At 41.1% G+C, this 11,011-nt stretch overlaps 1 protein-coding gene and 1 long non-coding RNA gene across 4 annotated transcripts in view; one reads left to right on the top strand and one right to left on the bottom strand.

Annotated features, from left to right (window-relative positions):
- HSPA4L (heat shock protein family A (Hsp70) member 4 like) overlaps positions 1-5,218 on the bottom strand; it is a 32,788-nt gene extending 27,570 nt beyond the window's left edge. Inside the window, exons 1-5 of the mRNA XM_034442720.3 lie at positions 4,976-5,218; positions 2,403-2,460; positions 1,949-2,089; positions 1,387-1,509; positions 2-101 (exon numbers count right to left, since the gene is read on the bottom strand). Coding sequence (XP_034298611.1) covers positions 2-101; positions 1,387-1,509; positions 1,949-2,089; positions 2,403-2,460; positions 4,976-5,082 — 529 coding nt within the window. The 5' untranslated portion in view covers positions 5,083-5,218. The remainder of the gene's footprint in view (position 1; positions 102-1,386; positions 1,510-1,948; positions 2,090-2,402; positions 2,461-4,975) is intronic.
- The window catches only part of LOC117680154 (uncharacterized), an 83,309-nt gene that overhangs the window by 34,706 nt on the left and 37,592 nt on the right, over positions 1-11,011 (top strand). The window lies entirely within an intron of this gene.

Here is an 11,011-nt window from a genome sequence, read left to right on the forward strand (position 1 = left end):
CCTGCTGTAGTTTCATTCATTAGTCTCAAGCAATTTAAACCGGCCACTTGCACTGCTGCTATAACAGATCTTCTCTCGGCATCAGTAAAAAAGCTTGGGATCTGTGGAAAAATGTTTTCTATTAATTTCACTATATTCATCTTTCTAATGAGTTTTCTACAGGTGGCTTATGCCATTACAAAAACTTAAATTATAATCCTGAAATATGCAATTTAAATATAATTGTGCTAATTAATCCGTTTCAGTATTAATAGGCTAATTAAAATGTATAGATTACACATATTTCCAATGGATTAGTTTGGAATAATTTTATTGCTCTATAAGGCACTAAATCAAATTAGATCTCAATGCTGCAGAAAGACATATATTTTGAGTGTACATATTTCTTATTTTCAACTTTTGCTTTTCCACAAAATGCCAGGTTGGGAAGAGAAAGGGAGCTGAGTAGCAGTCTACATTTCAATTCACTTCATGAATAGTGCTGTACATATATGGATGGTTCTTGACTTACAACCACAATTGAGGCCAGCATTTCTAGTGCTAAGTCAAGAGATTTGTTGAGTGAATTTTGCCTCATTTTCCAACCTTTCTTGCCAGTTATTAAGTGAATTACTGTAGTTGTCAAGTTAGTTTGGCTTTCCCATTGACTTTGTGTGTCAGAAAGTTGCAAAAGATGATCATGTGAGCCTGGGATACTGCAACCATCATAAATATGAGTCAGTTGCCAAATATATGAATTTTGATCATGTGACCATGGGGATGCTGCAATGGTTGTAAATGTGAAAAATGGTCATAAGACAGTTTTTTTCAGTGCCATTGTAACTTTGAATGGTCACTAAATAAAATGTTATGAGTTGAGGACTACCTGTAATGCCTGGAGCAAGTCTTCTACCTGCAACAAATGTAAGCTAATAACTAATTAAGCAACTTAGGTGCAAAACCTAATGTATTATTTGGTAATTGGGTTTCTTGCAAAATAATATCAACAATGTTTCATGTGCTGGCCACAAAACAATGAGAGGGAGGTGACAATGTGAATGATTTACTTTGCCTCAAAGCAACCAATTTTCAGGATGTGATGAACATCCTAAATCTATATGTCTGAATTTGGACAGACTTCAGCTTATCAAGTGTCTACTATATATACAACTGCTTACTCTTTACACATTTCATTATCAGTAATTGAGAAATCAGAAAAGAATATTTAGAAAACAAAACTTTATTAGCTTATAGTTTAATGTTATAATTGCCCAAAGTCACAAGATAAGCGGCAAACAAACCAAATCAAATAAACACAGCTGTATTTCCAGGAACATATTATAATCTAATCATTCCAAATATTATATGACAGTATTACTTTATAAGTATATCATTATAAAAACTTACGGAAATGACACAATCTGCTACAGGCTTTTTAAGTGTACTTTCTGATGTCTCCTTAAGCTTAACTAATAGCATACCAGTAACTTGTTCAATAGCAAATAATCTCTCTTCATCCAAATAACGTACCTAGAGTTTAAAAAACACCCAGATAAATTAATAACAAACTACAATACATAGTAGGCACTCATGTTATAAAAGCCCGGATGCGTCACACTCATTTTATTATTATTTCCAGCAAACTCTATTTAGTGAGATAGAGGTCCCCAACCCTCAGGCCACGGCCCACTACCAGGTGGCATGTGAGCAGCTCCACTTGCATGGGCGAGTGTGTGTATCTGCACAGCTCCATTTGTGCGATTGGCGAGTGCATGAGCCTGCCGTTTGCACAAATGGAGCCTGCATCCATGCGTTCACCTACAACTCGCATGTAACTATTCCCTCTCCCCCCTTGCCAGTCTGCAAAGCTGGAAAGGTTGGGGAACGCTGCATTAGAAAGACCAGATCTTAAAATTTATTGTTCTTGTATTCTGACAGCAGGCATCATAAGAGAAAGTTCTATGCTCACCTTCACTCCTACACTCCCATTAGGTAATTTCTGAAGCTCATATGGCAGTTTCTCTTTCTCGGATTTTATAAAGGGATCATTAAATGCTCTCCCATGCAGCTTTTTAAATCCATGTAATGTATTCTTAATATTTGTGATAATCTGTCAAAATAGTATTAAGGTATTAATGTTCATATTAAAGTTCCTTTCATCTTAACAGTTTTTCAATAGTTTTATTAATTTATTAGTAAAAACAATATTCCATTCTTATTATGCATTTATAATTCCTTAGTTCTGTAATAAGATTTTATTTTATGCAAGACATAAATACCTAAATTCATAGTGTCCACTGGTGGTAATACTATCAATGCTTTTGATTTAAAAAGAGTTTTGTGAATAAATTTTCTTAAAAAAAATTAAGAATTTCTGCTGAATAAAATGATAACTTTTGAAATAATTATAAACTTATGTTTACCTGGCTTTTTGCTGCATTTCCAATAGTCCGGGCTTTGGATCCCAAAGATATACAAGCTCTGAAAAACAACAGATACTCTATAAATGTGCATGAAGAAATCAGATTGTTATCTATTGGGCTGTGAAAGATTCATCAATCTGAAAACAGAAAAAATAAGTATGCAACACTAAACATAGATGTATATAAATTTCAGTCATGTGATCTAGTCTGGGAAGTTCGTCTACAGAAGTTCAGCTTGATTCAAAACAATCAGTATAAAACAAATATAATGGAAAGTAGTGATGGTAAAGGAAGAAGCTAACCTGATTCCACAGAGCAAATAACCAAACCACGAATCATAAGCAGCCCCCTTTCAGAGGCAAATCTAATCTCATCAATATATTTTGACCTTCAGACAATCAAAAATGACAATACAAAAAGTAGAATTTTCAAGGATTTGTTTGAGAATCAGCAATGTAAATAATTGATAAGTAGCAATAGCACTTAGAGCACAGGTGTCAAACTTGTGGCCCGCAGCCCGGATGCGTCACGTGCTGGCCACGCCCACCCCCGGTGACAAAAAGTAAAAAAGACAAAAAGCGATACATCATGACATGACAACGCGAGTTTGACACCCCTGACTTAGACTTATATACCACTTCATAGTACTTTACAGCCCTCTCTAAGCAGTTTACAGAGTCAGCACATTGACCCCAACAATCTGGGTCATTGTAAAATAAACATTTTAACTGAACTAGATTTAAGGGTAACCATAAATTATTGAATTTTAAAATGTTTGCAAATTATCCAAGATCCTAAAGTTCAAAGCCACAAGTTAAATTCTTATTTTTTTATACAACACTGTAAATTCCAGGAGCATAAAATAGCTATCAACCTCCAGATATAGCAAAATAGCCCCTTCCTAGTAGTAAAGAGTAAGGCTAAGCAAAAGAGTTTGAAGTCCTGTTTCTGATTTTGGGAATACATAGAACAAGATGAATTTTGGCCTGATCCAACATATACATAAATACATTCATTCACTCTCACTCTCACACATATTCATGTTTTTCTATAATCAATTCATTATCAGTTTTTGCTACATTTAAAGAAAATAATAGGTGGAATGTTTGCAATGACAAATATTGTTTTTCAAAGGAACAAAGAACATGCAACAAATAATTGGGTGCTTTTGATTATATAAATTTTCGATTCTGCTAAATCTACAAAGAGATAATACCTATTTACAACTCCTGGTTGTAACCCATGGAAACAGGGAAGAGTGAACAAGTTCCACCTACTTCTGCAATACTCTACAATCATGTACACATCATCTCTTTCCAGGTACCACCCTCCACGCCTGATAGTTAAGAGAGGCAATAGAACAAGAAGTAACATGTCAGGCAAAAGGAAAGAATGCTACAAAACAGTAAAGATGAAATACTGGCCAACTTCTTTTACCCTATATATCCTCTCATGTAAGGTTGAATATGCAAAAATGGTACATATTACTGTGACCTGAATTGCCCTCAATAATATTTTTAACTGAAGAGAGACAATTATTTTGAGGTTCAGAAAGAAATGTTAAACCATGGAATTATTTGCAAAAACTTAAAAATGCTTCTGTTTCAATACTATTGTGATGGATGGATGAAAAATGGCAATGGACAAAAGTAAAAAATAATGTGGGATAGTAGATGTCATGATCTTCACAATAGGTTCTTTTAAATATCAAATCATAGTTTTTAACAGAGCTACAATGTTTAGATGTGCAATTCTCATTTTTTAAAAAAGTAATCAGATGAGAAATGAGATCAGAAGAACAAAATAACACTTAAAAATAACAACAATAACAATATAACAAAGTGAAAAGAAGAAAAATCTTTCTGGAAAAGAGATAAATCCTATTTCTCTAATCCAAAGCCTCCAAAACACTATTTGATTCAAGAAAGGGATTCTGGAAGTTAGAATTTTAAGATATCTGGAAAAGGTCAGCACTGTTAAGAACAAAAATTCAGCACTAGAACACACGTTTTGTGTGAAAAACAGTGCCAGGAAAATTCCAAGCCTTTCTAAGTAAGACTGATCAAGGCACTTCTGGAAAAGTTAGTTTTATTTCAATTTAACGATCTTCCACATTTGGCAGTTATAAACCTATTGGTCTTATTCAGCAGGACCAGTTAAGAATGAGTTGGAGGTCAAATACACCCAGCTAAGCTGAGAATTTGACAACACCGAACTACCACAGTTCAGGATCCGTGCTCCATGCTGATACATAGCAGCGTCCAAGTTTATACATGACAATGAGCCACGATTTAGGATGTCGTGTGAACCCACCTACTAAGGGTTTGTAAACTATGGTAACAGCTCACAATTCAGAGAGAGAGAGAAGCTTGTAATTCTAACCGGCCCTTGCCAACCTCGTAATTTCCAGGTAGGCAGAGTAGCACCGGTCGGGGGGGGGGGGGAAGCTCCTTAAAAGGTTTCATGAGGCGGAGGCTGCCGGGAAAGGAGCCAACGGAAAGAGCACGAGCCGCCGTTAATCTCTCCGGAGCGGAGGCTGTTGCCCAAAGCCCGGTTGGAAGGCTAAGACTCACGGGGTGCAGCGGTCGCTGTACTCATTGGCGATGGTCTCGATGCCGCCCCTCCGCGCCACCGCGATGTAGCAGTTCTGAAAGCCCAGGTCGATGCCCACCACAGACATGACTGCGGCGGGTGCGGTCCGCTTTCTTCCTCACCCCTCCCTCCGCGTTACCGCGGCGGGCCCTGGCGGGACAGTGCTCGCGGCGGGGAGACGGCACCTCGGCGAGTAGGCTCGCTCGCTCGCTCGTTCTGTCACTGCGGAGCAACAACCGCCAACCGGCACTTTCTCTCATCTGCGCAGGCGCGGCTGATTGCCAGACGAGGACACCGCGAAATTCCGACTTGGGCTTCGGCAGTTTCCGCGCGTCCTCGGGTAGCCTCCAGGAGTTCGAGAAAGATCTGGAATCCGGGTGAGGAGACTGCGAAAGAGGCTTGTCTAGGACGCCCTCTAAGGGCCAGGGTCCGGAACGGCGTTGTCACAGAGGCCCAAAGCGGGAGAAGCACGGAATACGATTAGGGGCAGCTTGCAGTTATATAGCCAAAAATTATTACCATTTTACTTCCTTTGTATTTTACGTCTCCAATTCCCGGATTGAATAGAACCCAGGAAATATGAAATCAACACCGAAAGAATAAATAGACCATGAAAGAAGATGAAGAAGACACGTGTCAGAATAAGAAATAAAAATATAAATAATTGGGATATTTATTTGTTTTTATTTAAAGATTTGAATAGCTGCTCATCTTAAAACCAAACTTTGGGTGGCTCACACTCAAAAGAATAAAAAAAATATAACAATAAAAACAGTACAATGGGACAATTGATTATCTTATATTATAAATGATGAGCATATACAAGACATGAGTACAGGATATTTACTCTGACAGATAATTATGTACTATCAAGTTGATATCAATTCTTAGTGACTACTGTAGGAAGTTGGCACCCACCCCTTTCCTGGAAGAGTGAAAAATTTTAGGAAATATGAAAAAGGCAGAATATTATATTTCCCTGGATGAGAAATGGAGAAGCATATTTTACAGACAAAGCCGCTCCCACCTTCCTGCCCCCCCCCACCTTTATCAATGGGCCATTAAGGCCTGGGCCAGTCTATTCTACATAACAAAGATCTGACTCCTTCAGGCAGAGCCATAGTAGGAATTGCCAAAGATCCAACAAAGATAGGATTAGCCCTCTACACAATAGCAGCAGAAACTCACCACATGTGACCTGGGAAGCACATGTGACCATCAGACAGCAAGGCTAGCTAAGACCCCAACCCCCTGGGAGTCTGACAACCAATCAGGATACTCTTGGGGCCCCAAGAAATGCAGAGCCAGAGAGAGCATAAAAACCCGAGGATTTACTGTATCTGCCCCTTTTCTGTTTAGGAACTCAAGCCATGTGATCCTGTCCACCATTAAACCATCTTTCCAAGCAGTCTCCATGTTTCCAGTGTCTTTTTCCCCACTTGGAGCAGAACCCAGAAGGATGTTTCTTCTAACACTACATAAATAGATTTTCTCAGTTATAACAGAGTCAATCTATTTTCTGCTTGGTTGTCTTCTCTTTCCTTCCATCTTTCTCCGCATTACAGCCTCTAGGCAAGTAACTCTTTATATACTGTGTCTAAAATAAAATAATTTATGTTGAGGTATGCCTGAAGCGAGAATTCTGGATTTATTTCTTTGATAATCCATTGGGACTTCTTTGGGCTGCCTCAATATTCTCAGGAGTTTTCTCCAATATCATATTTCAAAGATATCAATACTCTCACTATCCTGCTTCTTCTAAGTTCAACTTTCGCTTCCATAGAGTGTCATAGGGAATACCATGGCTTGCAGTATTTTAATGTGTACCCTAGGTTTCCACAATTGGTGCAACTCTGTAATTGGTGCAAATTATTGTACAAAAATACAATATTCTCCCATCAGCCATCTTTTCCCATCAGCAAATAAAGGGGACAGGCAGAAGGCTGTGACTTTGCTGATAACCCACAACTGTCTGTAATGCGTTTCAGTTTCTATTTTTCTGATACTTTGCACTAAATATTTTTCTTAAATGGGAATTCTTTTTGTATACAGATAGTCTTTGACTCACAACATTCATTTAATGATGATTTGAAGTTGCAACAGCCTTGGAAAAAATGACATGACCCATCCTCAAAGTTGATTATTACTCCCACTTGCTTACATGATCACAATTTGGGCACTTGGCAACCAACTCCCATTTATAGTGAAGGACGTTAGCACCCACCCCTCTCCTAGAAGAATGAAATATTATAGGAAATATTAAAAAGGCAGAATATTATACCTCCCTGGATAAGAAAAGGAGAAACATGCTCTTGGAAAGCAACCCTCACCTTTATCAATAGCCCCAGAAAGGCTGGGCCAACCTATCTACAAAACAAAAGACTTTCATCCTCAGGACATGATAGGATTAGCCCTCACTCAAGATCCAAACCAGGACAAAGCCATTAAACCATAATAGGAATTGCCTAACACCCTTTCGGAACACAATCCTCTTCATTACATCATCAATCCAGCAAGATTCAACCAAGCCTGGGACTCAAGACAACCTACAAAGTTATTCCTGCATGGCTCCATGGGAGTCCGACAACCAATCAGGATACCTGCCCTTATGCAGGAACAGAAAGCTCTAAGGCGGGGCCCAAGAGAGGGTATAAATCTCTTTCTCTCACCCATGTGCTCATTTGCCCAGGACCCAAAAAACCCACGTGGTCCTGCCCACCATTAAACCATCTTTCTAAACAGCCCCCATGTTTCCAGTGTCTTTCTCCCCACTTGGAACCTAACCCAGATGGACATTTCTTCCAACAATTGAAACAGAAAACTGATGGCAGAAAAAGACCCAGTGGTACATCAAGTCTATCCTTTGAGTTTGTTTTTCTGTTTTTGTTTTCTGTCTAATTATTTATTTTGATTTTATTACTTATTTATTTTTAATCTTTGTTGAATGATTCACGTGTTTATCCCAGTGGTGAAATCTAAAATTTTTTGCTACTGGTTGTATGAGTGGCTTGGTGGTCATGTGACTGGGTGGGCATGGCTTGGTGGTCATGTGACTGGGTGGGCGTGGGCAACTTGACATCACTCACTGTTAGAGCCAGGAATTGCACTTTCTGAAGCACATTCTGGCCTTCTGAAGCCAACACTTTGAGTTTCTTCCTCTTCTTTCTCTCTCTCTCCCCCTTCCTTCCTTCCTGTTTTTCTCCTTTTTTTCTTTGTCTCTCCCTCCCTTCCTCTTTTCTTTCTTTCTCTCTTCCTTTCTCTTCTTTCTTTCTTTTTCTTTCTTTCTTTCCTCTCTCTCTTTCTCCTCTCTCTCTTTCTCTCTCTCTCACACACACACACACACCCCTGGTCTGAGCAGTGGCTGATGCAGGAGAAGGAAGAAAGTGCTCCGGGAGGGCAGGTGGCCGGTCCAGAAGCAGTGCGTCCCCCATCATGGGCTGGATGCAGGCAGCGGGACCCGAGGCAGAGGGAAAGGCAAGCGGGTGGCATTCGCCCAAAGGTCTGTGGGAGCCAAGAGCACCAGGCCCAAAAGGCGAGCAAACCTTGCCATGTTCCCCTGAGACGGCTCTTCAGCCAAGTGCAGCAGGTCTCCCTTCCCCACCGCCAGTGTCGGCCTTACATGTGCCCGCCTTCCTGGGGCTGCCCATGCAAACCCCAGCGGAGCAGCAGTCTTGGCTCCAGCGGTAACTGAGTGAGAAGGAAGAAAGTGAGCAGTCTCTCTCAGCGCCAGCAGCACCGCCCATCTCAGCCCCAGTAACAGTTGTGTCTCCCCCAAGGGCTGCCGGGCCAGCAGAAAGCAACTGTCTCCCACTCAAAAGACTGGTCCTTGGGTGGGATGGGTTAGGGTTCTCTTTCTTCCTCATGAATTAAAAACCCATGTTAGAGCTGCAGAGGAGGAGAAAGAGCGGGGCTTGCTGCACAAAAACCCCAAAGGCCATGCAAAGTTGCAAACTATGGGCAAGCTTATTAAATGAACTCAATGAACCCTGCAAGGAGGAGGAGGAGAAAGTCACGGTCTTCTTGCCTTCCTTCTTGCCGCTCCGAGCTGTGCCCTGCCTCGAAGCTACCGGAGAAGAGGAGGAGGAGGGCTGCTTGGTGTGATGGCTGCATTTCCTCTCGCCCCTTGCATGGGCAGCATCTCGGCCTTGCAAGTGCCATGGGCTGCCCAGCACAAGCCACGGGCGTTGCATCGGGGTGCTGGAGGCAAGCGGTGCACAGAGCAGTTTTGCAGAGGAGGTAGAATAGCGCAGCAGCAGCTGTTCATGTCCTGTTTCTTGCCAGCCAAACAAGAGAAAGAGGGGGAGGAGGGAGGGAGGGGCAGTTGGGTCTTCCTGGCCTTTGCTAGGTGCTCTACCCTCCCTCCCGCTCCCCCAATCGCTTCCAAAAGATGCGAGAGGTGTTTTGGGCAAAGGTGGGGAGTTTTTGGAGCAGGAGAATAAAAAGGCTCTAAGAGACCCGGATTGTCACTGGGCTCCCCCTCCCCTTCTTTATTTGTCTGCCACTGCCATGTCTGGTCCCTTTTTGTTAAGCCCACTGCTCCCCGGCACCACCACCCCTCTCAGTGCTAGTGCAGCCGCTGCATCTCCCCCAAGGGCAAGGGGGTTAGGGTTAGCTGGACACCGACCTCAGAAGGCAAGTGGGCATGGGGGACCGCCGGGAAGGCAGCGTGGAAGGCAGGCAAGCATGGTAGGGCTGCGGGGAAGTAGACTGCTAGCTCCCTTCACTACAGCCCTGCCATGCTTGCCTGCCTTCCACTTGCCTGCCTTTGCAAGCTGGCCATGGGGATGCTGGGAAGGCCACGTGGAAGACAGGGTAGCATAGCAGGACTGCAGGCTGCGGACCGGTTTGGGGGCATGGCCAGCCAGCAGTCGCTACCGGTTCAGCAAACCAGCTCCAATGTCCGCTACCAGTTCGCCTGAACCCGTCCAAACTGTAGCATTTCACCCCTGGTTTATCCCAAACATGTTTAAACTCAGTTACTGATGATTGACCCAGTATCTCTGCTGGAAGTAGGTTCCAAGCTTCCACTACTTTTTCTATGAAGCAATACTTTCTAATATTACTTTTGAACTTCCCTCCTGTCAGTTTGAGGTTATGCCTCCATGTTCTTGAACTTGAACTATATGATTCACTTAACAAATGTGGCAAAAAAAAGTGTGACTCACTTAAACATCTGCCTCACTTAGGAACAGAAATTCTGCTCCCAATTGTTGTAATTTGAGGACAACCTGCATTTGACTTTGAATCCAACTTCTGATTTACTTAAATTGCTAATTCTTTGTATTCCCAGTTCAAGTCTGCAATATTTTCATATTCAGTTAAATCTACATTGTCTGGATAGCTTATTCAATTGTGCATAATATATTCACCATCAGAAGAAATATTGCCTCTTCCTAAATGAATACATATACCCTAAAGAATTCTGCTAATTGCAGAAGTAAAGGTTTAGTCAAAATCTTAATCATAATGCAAAAAAAGATGGACCTTAAAGAGAAACATACCAAGTGAACATACATCATATTGGACCCTTGCACTTTACTGGGGCTATCACTTCTGAGCCATAATGAGGTATAGCAAATTCTATCTAACTCTTTGCTGCCCTTGGCCAATTATTTAACATCTGGATGTCTAAAACCTAGAACGGGCAGTTCACTTTTAAAGAAAACTGACTCTTAATTATTTGTAGCATGAAATGATTAACATGCTTAAATTTAAAAAAAATTAAGAAAGTGCTAGAACTTCCTTTGCTAGGCAACAGTCATGTAACGGCATACAACTGCATAAAAATTCTCCAAATTACTGTTGTTGAATGAGAATTATCTCTATATAAAACCAATCAATTATTTCTTTCAACAAACTCTGGAATAAAAAAGAATATTTTACCATATGTGAATGCAGTCAGTCCTTCTTTATAATATAAAAAGATGTAGCAAAAACCCAACAACTAATTTTATTCAACAAACCATGACAATGCAATGTGTGAATCAAACCTTAGTTTCCAGTTATGGTTTTGGCAG

This window comes from Pantherophis guttatus, chromosome 8 (genome assembly GCF_059756535.1).
Source record: "Pantherophis guttatus breed Tessera chromosome 8, ASM5975653v1, whole genome shotgun sequence".
Lineage (NCBI taxonomy): Eukaryota > Metazoa > Chordata > Lepidosauria > Squamata > Colubridae > Pantherophis > Pantherophis guttatus.